This window comes from Cibotium barometz, chromosome 50, assembly GCF_041138505.1.
Source record: "Cibotium barometz isolate CiBa-2024 chromosome 50, ASM4113850v1, whole genome shotgun sequence".
Lineage (NCBI taxonomy): Eukaryota > Viridiplantae > Streptophyta > Polypodiopsida > Cyatheales > Cibotiaceae > Cibotium > Cibotium barometz.
In genome coordinates this window covers 12,285,953-12,308,124 of record NC_141095.1, presented here as the reverse complement: position 1 = coordinate 12,308,124, position 22,172 = coordinate 12,285,953, and the positions used below count along the sequence as shown (strand labels likewise).

General features: G+C 39.3%; 1 protein-coding gene across 1 annotated transcript; it reads right to left on the bottom strand.

The window, feature by feature from the left end:
- Nucleotides 1-5,548: 5,548 nt before the first annotated feature.
- LOC147609805 (uncharacterized) lies at nucleotides 5,549-12,181 on the bottom strand. The gene is made up of 3 exons (XM_086786892.1): nucleotides 11,629-12,181; nucleotides 11,154-11,334; nucleotides 5,549-5,633 (listed from the first exon to the last, which is right to left on the bottom strand). The coding sequence occupies exons 1-3, from the start codon at nucleotides 12,179-12,181 to the stop codon at nucleotides 5,549-5,551; spliced, it is 819 nt and encodes a 272-aa protein (XP_086643018.1).
- Between the last annotated feature and the right edge of the window lie 9,991 nt (nucleotides 12,182-22,172).

Sequence of the window (22,172 nt, the reverse complement as noted above, 5' to 3'; positions counted from 1 at the left end):
TTAGTGAACCCCTTGTCTTGACACCATTGTTTCCACCAGAGTTTAGCATCTCCAATGAGACAAAACTTGGCAAGCATGGATTGATTTCCAGCTCTTGTGCTACCGGCACTTGAGAAATAATCGTTCATATCCTCAATCCAAACTTATGCATCCCTTTCAATATTTGAGCCTATCCCATTGAATGAGGGAGACTGCATTTGTTTGAGGAGGCACATCTTCTTCTGTATATCTATGTATAATGCATGGGAGTAAGAAGCTCACAATCCTAGTTGTTTGTCAGTACAAGATTTAGAATCATAACACTTAGGCTGCTTAATTTTATAACAATCACAAGAACACTAAGAATTGGAAATAGGAATCCATCCTACATCCAATCCTTGTAACTAGAATAGTCTAACAAGAAATCCTAGGAATTAAAAGAATACAACATACAATTTCCTAAACCTAAACCGAGCTCTGATACCATGTGTAAGGTCCCCGCCCTAGTTGTGCCAAGGGGATCCTTTTGATAGGTTGCTAAGTCCCCTGGTCTCTGATTAATGACACCTTGATCTCTTGAAAATATGAGGATATGAGTAAACGAAGGAACCTAACTCTATCTCGTAGTAGGAAAATGTAGTCATTTTAACAGGAATCTATTCCTTTGATCAAATTTGCATCATCACGAGGATGGAACAAGACCGCACTTGGTTCATAGAAGCCAATGCCTTTTCCCTCTTTTCTTTATGAGGCACGTGGCATTGGCTCATTCCCCTAAGATGGAACTTGTTCGAGCCCTATTCTTACTACAGATTTCAACAAATACATTTGTTGGAAAGTTACCCAACTCATCGGGTTCACCCATCCATAAGATGACACCGTCTTAGGACATCCATCCACCCACTCACCCATTCATTTTTTGTTATCTAATTAGATCCTACCACACAATGAAACATATAAAATCAAGTTCCTTAATTAAAGAAGTTCACAATGTTTTTTGAGATTGCCTTGTAAGTTGAGAGAGAGAGAGAGAGAGAGAGAGAGAGAGAGAGAGAGAGATGTGATCTCTCTCTCTCTCTCTCTCTCTCTCTCTCTCGTAATGTAACAAACTAAAGTTATGGGTAGAAATAGACAATATAAATAAGAAGATGGAGAGAAAGAAAGAGTGTGAGAGCTTAAGATAAGTGTAAAAAGAGAAAACAAAAGAAGATGGAGAGAGATTGATTGGTAGGGTATTTTGTAACGTGAGAGAGAGAGAGAGAGAGAGAGAGAGAGCATGTGTGTGTGTTTGAGAAAGAAGACTATAAAATTTTTGAGAAATAATAATAAAACAATATTTGTAAATAATGCGTAACTCTTACCCTTCTCTCTCTCTTGTAATGTAACAAACTAAAGTTATGGGTAGAAAAAATAATATAAATCAGAAGATGGAGAGAGAGAGAGAGAGAAAGAGTGTGAGCAAGTGAGTGAGAGCTTAAGATAAGTGTAAAAAGAGAAAACAAAAGAATACGGAGAGAGAGTGAGTGATTAGTAAGGTAAGAGAATGGAGAGAGAGTGAGTGATTGGTAGGGTATAAGAATGGATAGTAAATAAGATGACATAGAGAATAGAGTGATAGTGGGAGACAAAGAGATAGTGAAAGAGAGAATGGGTGACATATAGTAAAAGAGAGAGAGTGAGAGTAGCGTTCTGCATAGCACAATGAGTAGAATAAAAACTTGGGTGATAATGGGTGACATATAGTAAAAGAGAGAGAGTGAGAGTGAGAGTGAGAGTAGCGTTCTGCATAGCACAATGAGTAGAATAAAAACTTGGGTGATAATTCTTTGTCTTCAACATAAGTTTGTTGAACCTTGCAAGATCGTCCACCCTTGTCTTCATCTTTGGTCTTCATGTCATTATGCAAGCTCCTCATCTCGTACATAAGTGTTTGCATCATACTTCTCATAAACATCATCATTCGTCATAGTGAGTATTATTTGTGCATTTGCTCCCCCCAAATGATTTGATGTATTGGCCACATTTATAAAAGTTGACCCTATTTACACATGATTTGTGCTATATGCCGCATTTGCAATATTATTGTCGCCATGTAAATCTATACTCTCATCACCAATTTCCTCTACATGATCCTCATTCACCATTTTCCTGTCTTCCCTTATCTCTTGAAGTTTCAATACTTGCTTAGATGGACGACTCCCTTAGCATAATGGTTGAAAATGAAAATGGCTAGTAAAAAGCTTGAATGATGTCAGAATTTGATGATCTAAGACTTTATGGATAGATCTTGTGGCGTAAAATGCAAATATGTAAGAGCAAAAGATTTTTGAATAACCCTAAGGTTGTAAACATGACTCCTCACTTCCAGGAAGGTCACCCATCCCAGTTGTGTTCCTGCGTAAACGCGCTTAACTAAGGTGTTTCACAAATCTTCTTACCAAGCCTTCCCACTCTCTTACCAAGGTTTAGAATCCGATGGCAAGAGTTGGGATCATTTCTTCCCTCCAAGTACTCAATTCTCTTCCTTATCGCTTTACCATAACACTCACAACAAAGAAGATTCAAGCCATGCTCTCCTTGGCCTCTCCAACCAAATGCCAAGGTACCCTTGCACACATCAAGATTCTAGGAGTACAAAGTGGAGCACAAAGTGATATAATAGATATGATTTGAACTTCAAAGATGTAAGTAGGATGACTTACAATGCTTTGCATGAACTCATGCACAATCCATTATTACACTAGCATGTACTCATGCTATACTTTCACTTCCCAAGCTCTATTGCCCAAACAACATCAACACCGATACAACAATCAAAGTGAAACAAATAGCATATGGATTGACATATATCTAGATATTCCCAAGTATATAGATGGCTTGAATATCACTCCAACAAGGTAAAAATTGAAAAAAGACGTCATTGCACTTGAGACTTATAATGAGCTGGTATGAGGTTATAGATAATGGTTTCGCCACCCTGCTGTCCAAATTTTTGCCACTCAACTATTCTCTATCCAAGACTCAAATCCAGTATACCTAAGATGCTCAATAACTCTCTCACAATGTTACCTTAATGATGGTTAAGAAGTTTGTAGTGATTGGAAAAAGAAATTTCAACAACAAACCATGGTGAAATTTAATAAAATGGGATTAATAAGAAGCTCTAATACCACTTCAATGAACTAGCAATGACAACTCAAGGCATGGAATGATGACATAAATGTAAAAGCACCATCCATAAGTAAGGAGAACAAGGTTGTCATGAAAACTTATTAACTTGTAATTTTAATTAATATGAGTTTGTTATGATTAATTATTCACATTAGTCTATATACCATGGTCCTCTTTTCACATATACTTATTAATGTCCACCCTACTTGGCCTTTGGCCCATAAGCTTATACCTCACTTACACTAGGCCCTTGACCACATATGTACAACTTGTATCCACTACTTTACAATATACAAGAAATAAAGTGAGACTCCTCATGTTTTCTTTTTTCTTAATCAAAGAAGATAAACCATTAGATAAAACATGTGCATAGAAGAGCAAATTACTTTACGATGCTTTCTCTAACGTCTATGTAAAGGGGCAAGCTGGGAACCGCTCCATAACAATTGCCAACAATCTATAGAGCAAGACCAAGTATAGAAGAAAAAATTAGAAGTTGCACGTTGTGCAACTAAGAGCCACTAAAACAATAGAAAGAAGAAAAAACCATTAGATAAACAAATGCATGAAAGAACAAATTACATCACGGAGCTTTCCCTAAGAGCCGCTAAGTGACAATAGAAAGAAGAAAAAAACCATTAGATAAACATATGCATAAAAGAGCAAATTACATTATGATTCTCGAATTCGTGGTATGTCCCTTGGAATTTGTTTTCTTGGAAGAGGCTCCCAAAGAAGCCATTGAATTTAGAAGATAAAGAAAATGTTAAATTACCAGAGAGAGAGGATGTGTCTAAAATATTACGAGAGCTACAAAGAGAATTTCCTTTTGATTACTTGTTTTCTTATTGAAAGAAGATGAACCATATGCATAGAAAAGCAAACTGCATTATGATGCTTTTCCTAGAGATTGGAAGAAGATAATCCATTAGATAAACATATGCATATAAGAGTAAATTGCATTATGGTGCTTTTTCCTGAAATTTGTGCTTTCCCTCAATTTTCTGTTGCTCTTGAAATTGCATCATTTGGGATTGTTTTGCATGCAATCAAATTGAAAAATTATGAACAATTATTTGATTTGAAATTTGATCATCATTATTCACTCATCTGCAAAGTCAAATTGAAAACTTCTGTGGAGGTAATTATATATTTGATTTGAAATTTGATCATCATTATTCACTCATCTACAACAGCAGTAGTTTTATCCTACTAAACAGATTCAATTGGGCACTAATCATCCCGTTTCCAAAGAAAGTGCCATCTGACAACCATTTTCTTTTTGAATATTTCAGCATAAATGCAACGATAGTACTAGACAATGTTGGTTATGTCCATAAATTTCTGCGGGTGATTAAAATTTTTTTGGCTCACACAAAGTACCCTTCACCTAAGGCCTCTCAAATTCCTTCCATACCTGACAATTGACAATATGAAAATTGTTAATAACCATCTCTACAAATCTAAAATTCTTACCATACCACTACTCATGGACAATTGCCATTGTAAAAATTGCTAATGACCATCTCTACAAATCTGAAAGTCCTTCACTACCTTTGCATTATTGGACACATGACAATGTGGGAAGATTGAAACCCTTGCTTCCACAAGCTTGACCTTTGCATTATTGGACACATGACAATGTGGGAAGATTGAAACCCTTGCTTCCACAAGCTTGACCTTCTTTATTACTGAATAAATCATTTCCACCTTTGGTTTTTTTGTTCTTTTCTTCGTTAAGTTGTCTTTGTTTGGGATTTACATGAAGGTGCACCACAAACTTCAATGCTGTGGCAATTATTCATCAAGGCTCCAAAGACCTTGTAGAAGATCCAATTTTCATTCTGAGCATAATTACTACATATTAATTTATCCCAACCATTAATGATGTTAGTGCAGTACCATAGGAGCCACATCAGATACAAGAAATCCCACTATGTTCCAACATTTTGAAAGATTCATACTAATGGGATACTTCTTGAAATTAATATGTTTGAGCACTTTGAAAGATTCATACTAATCGGGTAGTTAGAAGTACCCCATAATATTGATATGATCAAGGACTTTGAAAGATTGATACTACAAATTACTTTGATCGAGTACTTTGTACTAATGGGATAACTATTTTAGCTTTCTTTCACAACTATAATTCGCGTTTCAATCTGCGATTCTATCAAGGCTCTGCTTATAATTCAGCTATGGGCCATCACCAAATCTAATTTCCAAAGGAGAAGATTCACTAATGCAAGTAACTGGATTGTAAGTTTCAAAATAGACACATCAAATGAAGCTAAGAAAATTCTCAAGAAACAGGCATATAACACAATTACTATGTTTAATGTTTGGATGACCCAATTACCATATTTAATGTTTAGCCTTTGCATTCCTCTTTTAAAACTCACTCCATGGATGCAAGACAAGAGAACAGGTTAGGGTCTCTTAAACTTTTCATTTGACCTGTACACATTACATTGAGAGCAATGCTGAACTTGTAAGATTACAGTAATCAAGCCACAAGCCCATCTTCACCAAGGTGGGAAAAGCCCTCAATGCATACAACCTTAGCTAAAGAATTCTGAAGGAACCCAAAATTGTTGCAGTTAGGACTGCACAAACACTTTGCCTCCCAAATTAAAAAACACGGCACACAATCAGAAGAAGTGTGCCTTGTTTTTGTTTGGGGATCTTTTGAGCTGATGTGCGTGTGTGCTTTTTTCATGGCGCTGTCAACAGCACCTCATGCATGGACATCAACACCTTACCACTAGGCTGTGTCTCCATTGGAGAGGGTGCTTTATTCTTAAGTTAAACATTCTAATCATAAAGCTTAAGCTAAACATTCTAATCATAAAGCCCTCAGTAATACAATTACACCGTCTTCAATGTGTGTGTCTCGGAAGTTTCTTTGATAAGAAAACATCACAGGGCTTGAATTATGCTTGCTAAGGTTTCACAAAAACAGCACCATACCTAACTAACTAAACAGATCAAACAGAATCAAACAGCCTTTCCAAATCTCGCTCTTGACCTCTAACTTAAACCAACAGAACTTACCCTTTGCCGCAGGCTCAGCAGGATCCATTGGTGTGATAGAATCACTTGAGAGCATCATGAAGAGCTTTGATAGTTTTGCATCACAGCCATGGGCGAAGGCCTTAAACATCCATGGAAACGCACAGAGATGTAGTACACGACTCAGAGATGGCTTACTCGATCACAAGGCAGACATCCACCTCAGAAAATAGGTAAGACTGCAGATCATCATCGTCGCGGATCACACCGAGCACACACAGCACAATGAAGCTTGGAGAAGGGTCAGATAATTGTAGTCTGTAGTTGTGTGGTCATCACAGCGAAATCGTGGAAGCTGATCTCATCATCCCCATCTCTACAAGGCTTCTGCGATGCAAAAACACACACATACACACCCATGCCAAGCCGATCCAGACATTGGATTTATAGATCTGCTAGGGCAAGTTCAAGCTAGGGTTAGGGTTTCACAATACCCTTTTGGGCACCCACCACCGGAAAGTCTCACAGTGGCCTGCGAGATCAATTTATTACAACGAGGGTGTACAGCCCTACCATTTTTTCCCAATATAGAAAGTAAATTCAACAACTTTCAACACCTTCCACCAAGGGTATTTTTCAAAAAAAATTCCCTTTCCCTTTTCTATTATTACAACCCGGATATGTTTGGCTACAACACACACCCATCATCCTCCAAGTTACACGAACTCCTCCCCCGTAGCCAGCATGATCTGAACCCACGACCTGGGGGAATAACACAATTGCTCTATCCACTGAACTACTGCCGTGTTGACAAACCAAGGGTATTTCTCATACATAGTACTTACAAATACACTAATCCTGGGTTTTTTCCTTACACTCAAGCCACCTACCCTTCACCTATATACAACAAGTGGAAGAGAGAGAAGGTGTCCATCTCCTCGAGCACTAGCTAACAAATGATGTTATGGTTGTGCAAAAGTAATGTGGGCACATACTTGACCTAATACCGCCTCTATAGAAGCATCATTGTTCTAAAGATTTGCCAATTTTTACATGGCTACAATGACGACCCTTGTGATTGGAAAGGGATAGGTCCTTAGTTCAAATCCTCGCAGGCTCCCTAACTGGGATATGGGTTGTTTGCAACCATGATTGTATCGCCTAAGACCAACCCCCCTTCAGGTGGGCGCTCATGTTGCTACTACTAATGAAGGGTCTATTCATGATGATAACTCACAACCCTAATGACAATTGTCTTTTAACTAATTCAATCATTTAAAAAGTGTAAGGTTTAAAGTTCAAACTTAAGTAAACATGGGTGTTATTTAAAGGTTGAGGTAATAAGGATGTCGCTTCAAAAATTGACTTGTAAACTAAACTACACATGGGTGTTGTGAAACTAGTTTTTGGGATTTTTACCCTCGATTAACTTTCTACCCCATACTATTAAGCTTTTAGCACATCTAAGCCCAATAGAAATAAATGTTTGCACCCCATAGCAATTTACTATGCATAAATTTAAGCAAGGATGATGCATTAAGGTATTTGAGCGAATGTTACTTCTAAAGAGGCCTAATCGTTTATGGGGATGCTACTTAGAAAGATAGCTCGTTAATTTTTCTAGACCATGGGATATGGTACATTATAAACTATTTGGATACCGTTTTCCCAATTATCATTTAGCAAGTGTAACTTAATGGTGTTATATCATTGGAACCATTTTATCCATGGTAGGTAGGAGGATGCTTGAAGTGGTGGTGATCATAATGGCATTGAATGTCCTCTCCTTTAAGCACCACTCTCAATGGTGTGGAGTTATACAATGGAAAATAAGGTATGACAATAAGAGTAGTCAAAACAAAGGATCTCTCCTAAAGCCAAAACCATAATCGCCAAAAACTTGCTTATGCTCATCCGTATTTCATATGTCTGTTGGAATTAGGGTTGCAGGAATGCACACACAACTTCAAGAAGATGAGGAAGCTTGAGCACAACACAGTAGTGTATTATGAGTGCCAAAAATGAAAGATAACAAGCCCTAGAAGATAATGGGCGTATATACAATGCACGGGGGAAAAAACCTCCTAGTGAGGGAAAAAGTGCCCCGGCGGTCCTAAGTGTGTTCACACACATCACTACTATAATATGGTAACAAATCCCCCCTGGAGTGATGCGGTGAACAAGAGCTAGCACTCATGTATAGGGAAGTGTCTAGCTATGTGGACGAATCCACAAAAGGGAGTAAGCCCAAAGCTTTGCGAAAAGCTTCGAACTTCTCACGAGGCAGAGCCTTTGTGAAAAGGTCTGCAAGGTTATCCTGTGTTGGCACATAAGCCAAACTGATCTCTCCTGCAGAGAGTCTCTCCCTGACATAATGGTAGTGCACCTCAATGTGCTTCGTACGAGCATGGAACACTGGGTTCCGCGCAACTGCCAATGCGCTCTGACTGTCAGTGAAGATGGTGGTGGCAGATGGCTGCCCAACACCCAAATCAGCCATAAGGCGTCTGAGCCACACACACTCAACCGTAGCTGTGAAAGCTGCCCTGTACTCAGCTTCACAACTAGAAGTGGCCACAGTAGGCTGCTTCTTGCTCAACCATGATATGCATGAGCTTCCAAGCATGAAGCAAAAACCACTCGTGGACACGCGTGTGTCATAACAGCCAGCCCAGTCAGAATCTGAAAAAACATGTAAATCTGGCGGCAATGATCCCCCCTTGGGATAAAACAACCCAAGATGCCGAGTACCACTCAAATAGCGAAAGATACGCTTCACTGCCTGCCAATGCTTAATGCCTGGGCTATGCATAAATCTGCTCACCTGTGAGACTGCAAACTGAATGTCTGGCCTCGTAATGCATACATAAATGAGGCAACCAACAGCTGTCTGATAGAGTGTGACATCAAAGTGATCTCCAGCATCATGAAGACTCAACTTCAAACCTGTCTCCATTGGAGTAGCAATAGGCTTGCAGTCTTCAAGGCTAAATCTCCGCAACAATGTTTCAATATACTTTGTCTGACACAAAGCAATACCTCCATCACACTGCTTAAATTGTATCCCCAAATAATGATGCAAATGCCCCAAATCTGACATCTCAAAAGAGGCATTCAAATTAGCCTTAAAATCAGCAATATGACTCTCATTTGGTCCTGTGAGCAGCATGTCATCGACATAGAGAGCAATGATTAGATGTACACCATCCACACGTTTAACATACAAAGTGCTTTCTGTTGGACTATTCTGAAACCCATGTGCAGTCAAATATGCATGTATTTTTTCATACCAAGCTCGTGGAGCTTGCTTTAAACCATATAAAGCCTTTTTTAACCTGCACACTTTGTTTTCCTGCCCTCTTTGAACAAAACCACGAGGCTGCGATACATACACCTCCTCATGCAAATCTCCATTTAAGAACGCAGTCTTTATGTCCAGCTGATGTACATTCCAACCATTATGAGCTGCTAATGCACAGATGCTACGAACAGTGGTCATACGACATGTGGGAGCAAAAGTCTCATCAAAATCAATGCCCTTCTCTTGAGCATAACCTTTTGCAACAAGCCTAGCCTTATGGCGATCCACAGTGCCATCAGGCTTACGCTTCAATTTGTATACCCACTTAGTGCCAATGGCCTTCTTGCCAGGGGGCAAGTCACATAAAGACCATGTACCATTCTTCATAATAGCATGGTATTCTGCTTGCATAGCAGCCATCCAATTTTCTGAACTTTGTGCCTCATCAAATGAAACAGGCTCACTTTCATCGCACATACTAGAAACAGCCAATGCATAACAATCTGACACATAAGAGGCACCATGAGAGCCAGAACGAGTGCGACTAGACAAAGGGGCATCCAACTTGCTGTCACGCAAAGTCTGCACCAGCCATCTAGGCATGTTCCTAGAGCCCTCAATCTCTTGTCTCTCATCCTCAAGTGCATCATGCACATCTGCATCAGATATAGGCTGATCTGTGCCATCATTTAAAACCTGCATAGGCTGAAAAACTGCCTCATGAGGTATTGCACTTGACTGTGCACCACTGAAAAGAGGCAACAATGTATCATAGACATCACGTGAGCTGATATCTGTCTCCTTAGTACATGAAACCAAGGGCTGAACTGCATCTTCCACAAATACAACATCACGGCTAACCAAAATGCGCTTTGTCTGTGGATGATACAAACGATAGCCTTTGCTCTCAGCACTATATCCAACAAAAATACATTTGACAGCTTTGTCATCCAATTTTCTGCGATGTTGCACAGGCACTAATGCATAAGCCAGGCAACCAAAAACACGTAAATGGCCAACAGATGGCTTGCGGCCATGCCAAGCCTCATATGGAGTGACAACCTGTAATGCTTTGGTGGGACACCTGTTTAGTACATAAGTGGCACACATGACAGCCTCAAGCCAAAAACCATGTGGTAGACTTTGACTCTTAACCATACATCTTGCCATTTCCATGAGAGACCTGTTTTTTCTCTCAGCCACACCATTTTGCTGTGGTGTATACGGCACTGTACATTGGTGTTTTATCCCACGCTCAGCCAGAAATGCATTAAATTCTGAAGACATATACTCCCCCCCTCGATCTGAACGGAGGGTGCCCATCTTACTTTCTGACACATTTTCAGCCATAACCATAAACTGTTTGAAGCACAAAAACACTTCGGACTTTGCCTTCAAAGGATATACCCATGCATGCCTGGTAAAATCATCAATGAAAGTCACGAAGTAAAGGTAGTTTCCAAATGATGGAGTTTGCATGGGACCACAAACATCACTGTGAACAAGCTGCAATCTGCGTTCAGCTCTCACTGATCCATCTTTGGGAAAGGAAGCACGCTGCATTTTACCCAATATGCAGCCCTCACAAACATGCTTGACAGGTGCCTCAAGCTTAGGCAAAGAAGACACCATTTCAGATTTCTGCAGGCGCAGCAAACTTGCAAAATTCAGATGACCAAAACGTGCATGCCACAGTTTTGCATTTGAAATAGCCTGCGTATCCATAATAGCACATGCTGAATCCTCTACACATTTGCCATCCATATTGAGCTTATACAGCCCTCGACATAGTGAACCAGATGCTACAATGATGTCACCACAAGAGAGATCATGAACAGTACATCTGTCATCCACAAATTTTACAACCAAACCTGTTTTGGCAAATGCGGAGACTGACAGCAGATTCTTTTTGATCCCTGGCACATACAATGCATCAAAAAGTGTAAAGGTGTTGCCATTTGCAACATTCAGCACAATCTGTCCAACTCCTTCAACGGGATAAGAGGAGTTATTGGCACAAGTGACAGTATTCCCTGTGGGAGCAGACTCAAGGAAAGTGAATAAACTGCGCTGCGAGGTGATATGCTTAGTGGCACCACTGTCAAAGTACCATACATCTGAATCTACTGCAGACATACACGTGTCATGCAAAGATGGGTCATAACTGCACTGCGCATTGAATGCCCATTCTGTATCTAGCACAACATTAGCAGATTCATTGTTAGAAGGAGAGGCATCTGCAACAGCCATACCAGCCTCTTTCTTCTTAGCCTCTTTCGCAGCCAGCTTAGGACACGCTTTGATGACATGATCATTTCCCTTACAGTACTTGCAAAATGTCTTCTGTTTGTCACCCTTCTTCTCATCTTTGTCTTCCTTCTTTGGTTGCGCAGCATTTGCAGATTTCTGCTTACTAGAAGAAAAGCCTGCTTTACCTTTCCCGCTTCTCTGACTAGCAACGAAAGCTTGATCTGCGACACGCATAATATTCCTGTTTTGCCTTGACTGGTCTTCTTGCAGCAAAACAGAAACTAACTCCTCAAATGATAAGGCATTGGGATTGCCTTTCATCATCAAGCGAAGAGTGGAAGCAAAACCCTGATAAGAATCTGGTAGACCATTCAAAACAGTCTGCACAAGTGAACTGTCTGACAGGATTTCATCTGCAGAAATGAGCTGCTCTTTGAAATCCTTGATCTTTGTCAAAAAGCTATCCATAGAATCACCTTCGTTCATATGCTCACTCTCCAACTGTTTTCGGAGATAAGCAACACGAGCCTCATTTCTTGCCTGATACAATGTGGCAAGTACATCCCAAGCATCCTTAGAAGTCCTGCAGGAGCGAATATGTGGGATAATGGTACGTTTGACAGACAGCGCAATCAAGGCATGAGCCTGCGCATCTCTACCATCCCAACGAATCTGCTCTGCTGAAAGTGGTGGATCTCGAACAGCTGCTACAGCACTTGTGCCTGCACCATCATCAACAGTACCTGTTTCTGATGTGTTTGCAGCATTCCCAGCCACAATAGGACGTGCATCAATACCCTGCACAATGTTCCATAACCCCTTTGCTACCAATACATGTCGCATCATATATGCCCACAATGGATAGTTGGTGCCATCCAACTTATCCTCAGCAGCCAACATGCGGAATACATCATTGTTGTCAGCCATGGCCAATGACTGTACTACTAGATGTAAATGCTGTCTGTAAGAGGAAAACCTGTATAAAATCGACCTGTGCTATGTAGCACAGCCCAAAACAGACGAATGGGCACCTGTCCTGCAGATTTTAATCTTGACAGAAAATCTGCACAGTAGGACGATTTTGCCTGCGCAGTACTTGGAATGCAAAAACGGAGGGCGAAATGACTCCAGATCAAAATTCTGAAATGACCGAGCCCTACGGGCTCACCCACGGCATATACTAACCTGCAGACGCTCGTGAAACCTCGTCGCAATCGGAGGAGATGAAGCGGCAGGTGCCGGTGATGCTGCCCGGGAGGAGGAAGCCTGCTCTGATACCAATTGTTGGAATTAGGGTTGCAGGAATGCACACACAACTTCAAGAAGATGAGGAAGCTTGAGCACAACACAGTAGTGTATTATGAGTGCCAAAAATGAAAGATAACAAGCCCTAGAAGATAATGGGCGTATATACAATGCACGGGGGAAAAAACCTCCTAGTGAGGGAAAAAGTGCCCCGGCGGTCCTAAGTGTGTTCACACACATCACTACTATAATATGGTAACAATGTCTTTTTGTGTAAGGGGTGTCATCTTAAATGCTTATACCACCTCCACAATTTCCACCTTACTAAGATGGGACTCATGTACCTCAATGATTTCCTAGCAGACACTATTTAAGGGTGCCTATGAGATGGGTGTTATTTTTTGTGAGCTTCTAAAAAAGGAGAGCTTTTGGATTTTTCATGTCTCTTGTGTCCTTAAAAAGCACATCACACCGAGTCCATTGTATGCAAGAGAATATATAAGTGAACTAGAATTTGAGACAAAAAAATCTAATGAAGAGTGAAAGGCATACAACATACCATGACGAGGAGACTATCTATGATCATTACATTTCACAACTAGATAAATGGTTAGTGCATTTCAACTTATTATTTAATTGCCCACCGTTAAAATCAAAGTTCCATAAAAGTAATATGATCAACATATTCATGGTTCGTAAATGTAATATGATCAACCATAAATCATAAAACCAGTCTTGTAGTTGTTGCAACTCAAAAGCAAAACAACATAGCATTCTCATAACATGCATGATAAGCACATTTAAGGTGACGTATGTTTTAATAGACATTAATAACACAACTTATTAATGCTTAATTCAATGAAAATTTCAATCCAAAAATAACAATCCCATCTACTGAATCCAAACTAACAATCCCAAAAAGGCATTGTCCCCATGACTAACAATCCAAAAAGGACATCGTCCACATGACTAACGATCCAAAAAGGACATCGTCCACATGACTAACGATCCAAATGATTTGCTTGTGCTAGGGCTTAGACAATTCTCTCTTGAGATTCCATGTTTCACCACTTTGAATCTCCCTCTTGAGACACTTATTATAAATTTCCTTTTGTTTTTAGACACACACACATAAGCACATCATAAGTTCACATACTCTTACCATGCATCCACATCTTGCAAGCATATCAAATAATATGTCATCCTTCTTAGTAAAGGTTGCCAACAACCATCTATAAAAAATGTTCACAAGATACACATATAAGGTCACACACATGTGAGTACTCTCCCATACACAGAGGATCAAACACATATACTCTCACATGTACTCTTGAGACCACACATACAAGATCCCACATATATACAATCATGTCATCATAAATAAGTTATTAAAAAAACAATGTGAAGAAAACACGTACTTGTAAAAGAATGATAACCGTTCAGGCCCTCCAAGATATGGACCGCCTGGAACAATAGTACACATTGGATTAATCTTACACAGGACCTCCAAAACGAAGCATTTGGTTGCACAAAATTCTTGAGCCTCAATCTTCTCTCCTTCTTCCCTATCCATCCATGGCCTTGGATATCCTTCTTGATGGAAGAGACACAACACCACCTACACGAGAGACACACCACCAAGGTAAACTTACTTACTTTGTATATACGCTTACCTATGTACATGAAAACTTACATATATATCAGCTTCATATTTGCTTACATACATACATATATGCTTACTAAACTATGTCCTTACTAACATATAAGATTAGTCTCTTATATGCTTACTAACATATAAGATTAGTCTCTTATTTGCTTACTAACATATAAGATTAGTCTCTTATATAATGTTATCTCAAGCATTACCTTCAACTTACATTTTGAGGAAAACCCTCGCGATAATATACAAGCTGCAAGCCAAGGGACAAGTAATGGTCCAACTAAAGCCAACTACCTCGGCACACCCCACAACCATAGGCATATGCTCCATAATGGTGGTGACCATAAACCACCCTTGGTCACCCTTGTGGAGTCAAAAAACTGACTCCACAAGCTCTCTACTTTGAGTATTCCGTGAAGGAATGCCACCCTCATTTTTGTGAAACCATTTGGGTATCAATAATGATGTTGGTAGATCGGCCCCAAGAAAACTTTGCTACACACTTACTTGGTGACCCCTTTAAGGTTAGTTCCTCCATAGCATGTGTATGCAAAGACCATACTAGTTTCTTCATTAATCTATCATGCCAACAAAACATAAGTTCATAAGCAATAATGCTTTATAAACAAGGGAGAAATGGAAAAAGGAGAGGATGTAAACATTGATAAATATTTGTGATCGACATTTAGATTGACATACTTAATTGGCTATTTAACCAATTATGGCATCCAAATAATGCATCCATGAATAGGGTAGACAAAAGTAAATAGTGCCCCAAGGTCTCTTGCCATAGTACAACACGATGACAATTTTAGAATAAGCTAGCTGTGAACCTAGGGGTGACCATAAAACAAATCCTACCAGCAACATTTTTAGCTTCCTCTCCAATGTCGAAGGCTAATACAAACATTAATTGGAGTTAACTTCAAGCCATCTCAAAATTATCTTATGAAAACACAATCATAAACACTAGAGTTAGCTAGGTACCTTCATTATCATCAAGCATACTTGAATCCATGCTTGCATGTCCATCACCACCTTGTGATCCATCACCACCATGCATCCTACCAACTCTAACTCCAAACAAGTCTCGCCCCAATTTCATTTTTTGTTCTATATCTCTATCCACATTAGGTGATGGGTACAACGCAGACCCACATGAAGGGTTCATAAGCAACATGAACACTCAAAAGGTATGCTAAATCTAAATACAACTAAAGTCAAGTACATCAATATGATCGATCAATCATGCATGGGAATAAGTTCACATGTGTTTCCATGCATACCTTAAAAAAGAGCTTCCTCACTTTTATGTCTCTCATTTGGGAGGGTACTCAATCCACCACCACGAGCAATGTATATGCTCCCAATCTAACAAACCCTCATCATTCCATGTATGAAGATACATGCAAGATGGACTCTCCCATGAAAACCATTCATTTGTCTCATTTGGGCATTGTATGAGCTACCCACTCTCAATGAGATGTGAGATACACCGATGGTTTTTTAAATTTATGGCTTTTTGTCCATAGGCTCACCATTCTTCATTGTAGCCTCCAAGTATGTAAAAGCTTTTTGGAAATGACACATCCTTATATCCTTGAAATATGCGTCGGCACCCTCTAGCAAATGGCTTACCACCTATGTCTAGATCGTGGGTAATCTCTAAAGTCCTCATACAAGCATGGTACCAATATGTCTCCTTCATGTGAGTGCGGAAAGGCATATTATGGCATTCCCTAACTATCTCGCACTTGTTTAGGCCTTGCTAAGATTTGCAAGATCTCCATTTTCCTACTTCAGCTTTTACGTGCACTATAATAAACAAAGGCGAAAACAAGGATAAGAAACTATGTGAAAGTATAAGACATATACCTTGTAGGACTAATTGTTGAAGTCGTGATCCATTTCAAGTTGTCCTTCTTCACCGCCTTGTAATTAATCCAATCAATGTTAAACGAGACTCGAAAGAATCCAGGGCTATTATTCGGATTAGCAATAGTAGCAATTTTGTATGCCTTATTGATACTGCAAGCCAATCATATAGAATCTTATCAACCTCTTATTGATAATATAAACCAATCATACAGAATCTTATCAACCTCTTCTAGTTATTCACATAAATAATTGGAAGCTAATATTGCTATACACACATTTTCCACTGCTCTTAAAGAAAGCATATTTTTCTTTTCATATTCTTCATCTCTATCGACGATTAAGAACATAAGTTTTGGCCATTAAGGCCTCATAAAAATCCTCCTATGTTACATAAAGCAGAACATGCCTGGTGAGTCACCTCTACTAGACAACCACGAATTGGTTTAGTATCTCGAGCAACTAAAAACATACCTTGAAGACCAATTGGGCCATCACTCAAGCTAGGCTATTATACCAAGGCTTGACAGGTGCACTTCTTATCTCTAGAATCATTTCTATTTCAATTATTGATCAAGTCTCTGGTGGGAGAGAGCTACCCTTATACTCTCTTTGTTTGCTAATCCAAACTTTTGGAACGTATAGATCTCATGCCCAAGAGTGGAAGGTGCATGAGTGTTAATCCAATTTTAGGATTAACAAGATCTACCGCCATTATCTTACAACAGGAAGTCATCGTAGATACACCAAAGGGTCATACATTTAAGATATGAAGCAATAGTGTCCAAAGCTATAACTTGGACGGGTGCCCGTAATGGTGTGACGGAGTATTTATGACGACTGTCACTTCAAGAGCGTGTGGTAGCAAGATAGGATGAAGTCCTAAGTGATGTACTTCATGGATATACTATGAGAGTAGTCATTGTAATAGCATTAGGCCTCTTATGAGCCTAAAGTGCTCGGCCGCCGACCATAGTTTAAGTGAGTGTGAACACTTATGGCCATGTATATAAACGACTTTCTCTCATAATATAATGATCTCTCTCCCTAATGCATGCTAGTGAGTGTGTGTGAGTGAAGTGAGGTGAGAGGAAGGACGAGGACCCGTAGTGCAACGCGACGGTGTGATAATGCTCGCGGCGGGAGACGCAGTGGAATTGCTTCTCAAGGAGTTGTAGAGCTTGAAGACCTCAAGGGTTATGAGTTCGGCTATTGGAAAGATCCTCACGACAGTTGCGGTTCACTAGGTAATCTCTTTTTGGATGTGTTTCAAGGAGAGTTAGGGTGAGCCATAACATTTTTGGCACCGCTCTGCCGGGGAGCCATCCCTTGGCTTTTTCCATTTTTTTGTCTCTAATCTATGCATAACCCATTGCCCATTATCTTGATTAGTGGTTTCCTATGAAAAAGATGTGGATTTGATGGTGATTTGTGTGAGATTTGGTGTAGAATAGCTCTCTTTTTTATTTTTGAAAAGAATGCTTCTCGCTTAATTTTTAGATTAATTTGTTATTTTTGTTGTTGTTTTGGTGGTTTTTCATGTTCTTAGGGCTTGCACATAGTTTGTATTAGGCTTAGTTTGCATCCATTGCATCAAACAATGCAATAGAATTATATTTTAGTGAATGTTAGCTCTCTTTAGTTTAAACATAGATCTAATACGATCATTAATTATAGTTTAATTGTGTGTTTTTTGTTAAAATTGTTTGGATTAGAGTGTTAGCAAGTATTAGGAGTATCTTTCAGCAACAAATTTAAGATCAAATATGGAGACTTAAGAGCACATCAAGAACAAAATAACAATGCTCTTATCACTCCTCTGGGAATGAGAAATGAGCGCACAAGAAGCTGTTGTTTGCAGATCATGACCTAGATGAAAAAAAACACCTCCAAGTCAAAACTTACAAATTCAACAAAATTCCATATCACGAAATTATAAATTCAACGAAATTCCATATCACGAAATTCCATATCACGGAATTACAATTCACGGAGTTCCGTCTCACGGCTTAAGAACCTACACTTCCACATTTAAGCCTCATCATGGATTAAGCCATATCACACAATAGCCACTATATATTTGTTAAGCTTATTGCTTACTATTCTTTTGGCTAAATTAATGTAGCAGTTGCTTTATGAGTACATATCCATACTCATGCACTGGAGAACATTTGCACCAAAGCCTCACCATCGACAGTTTCCACGTACATCTCTGGATAGGGGGGCCATGGTGGGCGAAAGCCTAGTCAATGGTACAACCCATTGCCTGGAATTTTCCTTCAAATTACAAACCTCTCCAAACGACTCCACCATCTTCACAAATCAATGATTTTCAATTCCTAGTGAAGATATCTATATTAGCCTCGCAAGTCGACGTAATTCTTTCAATCCTCACCAACAAGTGGCTACTTCAACACAGAGCAGTTCAATAAGAGTCTATATGACTCAATTCTTATACTTCATGAAAATCTACTTCTAAGAGCACTTAAATATGCATAAAAACATAAAAGCACATGGGCAAAAGAAGACAGGATCAGGTCCTACTCAACAACATTTGACAAGGATCCTGCCACACAAAGGGACATCATCACAAGCCAATTACTTCAAATGATGAATGTCGCTTCAATGAATCAAATGAGGAATTGAGAATCATCATCTCATTCTGATGATGATTAAGTCTACGTTCCTCTGGATCCTTCTCTCTCTTCTCTCCCATTATTAACATCTCTTAGTGTCTCCACTAACAAAAATCACATGTAACCTTGCCGATGATTGCCAAAAACAAAGTGAGCCAAAAAAAAGGGACACAAATATAAAAATACAATCATTCGTAAATATAAAAATACAATCATTCGCAAAAACCTCCCATCTCGTTAGGAATTCCCAATAAACCACTAACCTCTTCATTCATTAACTTTCTTTTCTTATTCCTTCCGGGAACAAAGACCATTGAACGTCATTCACCATCAAAGCCATTAACAAAGCTTATTCATTCTCTCCACCCAAATGTCTTCAACGCGATCACACGGACGTGATCGTCATCACAGGAAGGGGGGAATGTTAATCCAATTCTAGGATTAACAAGAGCTACCGCCATTATCTTACATCAAGGAGTCACGGTAGATACACCAAAGGGTCATACATTCAAGATATGAAGCAATAGTGTCCAAAGCTACAACTTGGATGGGCGCTTGTAATGTGGCGCGACAGAGTATTTATTGCGATTCCCGCTTCAAGAGCGTGTGGTAGCAAGATAGAATGAAGTCCTAAGTGAAGTAATTCATGGATATATTATGAGAGTAGTCATTGTAATAGCATTAGGCCTCTTATGAGCCTAAAGTGCCCGGTCGGCCATAGTTTAAGTGAGTGTGAACACTTATGGCCATGTATATAAGTGAATTTCTCTCATAATACAACGGACTCTCCCATTGTGCAATTGAGTCTTGCTCTTGCTAATCCTCTTGCTAATCTCTCTCCCTAATGTATGCTAGTGAGTGTGTGTGAGTGAAGTGAGGTGAGAGGAGGGACGAGGACCCGTAGTGCAATGCGGCGGTGTGACAACGCTCGCCAGGAGATACGGTGGAATTGCTTCTCAAGGAGTTGTAGAGCTTGGAGACCTCAAGGGTTACGATTTTGGCCATTGGAAAGATCCTTGTGACAGTTGCGGTTCACCAGGTAATCTCTTTTTGGATGTGTTTCAAAGGAGGGTTAGGGTGAGCCATAACAATGAGTCCTCGTAATGCTGCATATACAAAATTCTATATGTTCATATATCCAAGAGTGAAAGGAACATGAATCCTCATAATTCATGCATAAACAAAGCTCTAGGAAGTTGGCAGTGTGTATGATTGCTAATGATGGACACACTAAGGTGATTTGTCACTTTTTCAAGATACCTACTACATGCATTACTACATGCATTATGACGTGGTGCCAATGTTTAGTATATTATGTCATGCCTTCAAGTGAGAGTTATACAAGATTAATAATTCATTGTGGGAAACATAAGCATGTAGTACACCCGATGACATATAAAATATCCATTAAGAAGACCATAATTTTAGTTGAGTGAGCTATTCAAGGAGATAGGAGTGTTGGATCAAGGAAGGTTTAGATGACAATAGCCAAAGAATTAATAATGCCTTCAGTGCTAAAAGAAGAGGATAGAGTTGATGATGATACAGTTAGGAATATTAAATTGACCATTTTGTTAGTAAAATCAAAATTGTTGGTGTATTTCTTTAGGTACTTATAATTTGTTTTTGGGTTGTATATTGAGAAGTATTGTTGCAAATGAAAGAAATAAGGCTTTTCTAGTTGGGGCTGGCTATGACGCCATCTTGCTATTAAAGACAAAGTCAATGTATAATTTCTTCCAGTCCCCTGGAAAAGGGCTACCTCTAGTGAAAGGTGTTTTGTATTCAAAATGTCGACTAAGGGTCCAGCTTGAGGTGTGGACTTGGTAAATCGAATGAGATTAAGTGGTTGTGGTGGTGACCTCCATCTTGCATGGGTGCAATTTGATCATACACATAGAGTACATGATTGGGTCATAATGGCATGCCATGTTTATGACCACCTTACATGGGTGCAATTTGATCACAAACATAGAGTACATGACTGGGTCACAATGACATTTATGACCTCATAAGTGTTATAAGTTATTATATATTTTGACTTTTTTATTTTATTAAAGGTATATTGCAAATTTATGTAATAGTATGTAGTTCTTTATGTTTAATAATATATAGGGTTCAAGAGTCGATGACTATTGCAACATATGAGATGAAAGAGGAAGATGTGAAATCCCAAGTCTTTTTTGGACTTTTCTTAATCAAACGATGGAAAGGAGTGGTCATGAAAAAGCAGATTTCCATGGCTTCATGGTAGATGAAGCACAAGCCAATTGGAATGTCGTAATAATAATGTACAATGAAGGGGCTGGTAAAAAGATGGAAGGTCATGAAAGATCGTGCCTTTTCCATTGGGAACAGCGTTTGATAAATCATACTACCCAAATATGTTAGAAAAGAAGATCAAATAGAACACAAGGAATTGTGTAAGAAATGTAGAACTGTATGTTCAAAAGAGGAGGCAATGTCTCAAAGTAGACATATTCATCGCAACAGCTAGTGGAGAAGCAAACAAGTGAGGTAATCAGACATCCTGGCCTTAGATAGTTGGTTTAGTTAGTGGGAAATTCGTATTGCACATTGAGGGGAATTAATGTCAGCAGTACTCTCACTAACTTGTTTGTGTGATTACCATAACATCTCTCAAGTCAAGTAAAGCTTAATACATACACATGTCAAAATTTTAGGTTGTCTATACCAAGGAGGTAGTAAACACACCAAGGACAAATCTTGTAGAGTCTTAACATAGGAGGTGGATGGTAGGAGAGGGTCATAAGAAAAAGATAGCATTATATGATGCATACCCCTACTTTTGGAGGGTAGAGGTAGCAACTGGGTGCTAGTGCAATTAATGGCAACTAGGTGTAAGACCCCCACCATTCTCCCTAGAGATGATCCAACCTAACTCTCTCTTGTAAAGTGCAAAGCAGCATGCATACATTGTGGGAAAGCATGTAGTATTTGGACCTAATCTAGAGATATTCATGACCAAGATTACTAATAGGAATGTTCCTCGTGCAATTGAAGTGGCTCACCTTATGGAAGG

Bases quoted from the DNA above. Each gene is read 5' to 3' on its own strand.
- LOC147609805 (XM_086786892.1), bottom strand. From the start codon at position 12,181: ATGGATAGCTTTTTGACAAAGATCAAGGATTTCAAAGAGCAGCTCATT. The intron at 11,335-11,628 runs GTTATGACCCAT...TTGCCAAAACAG, and splicing joins GGCATTCAATGCGCAGTGCA to GTTTGGTTGTAAAATTTGTG. The intron at 5,634-11,153 runs GCATGCACGTTT...TTACAAGTTCAG, and splicing joins ATTTCAAATGCAAAACTGTG to CATTGCTCTCAATGTAATGT.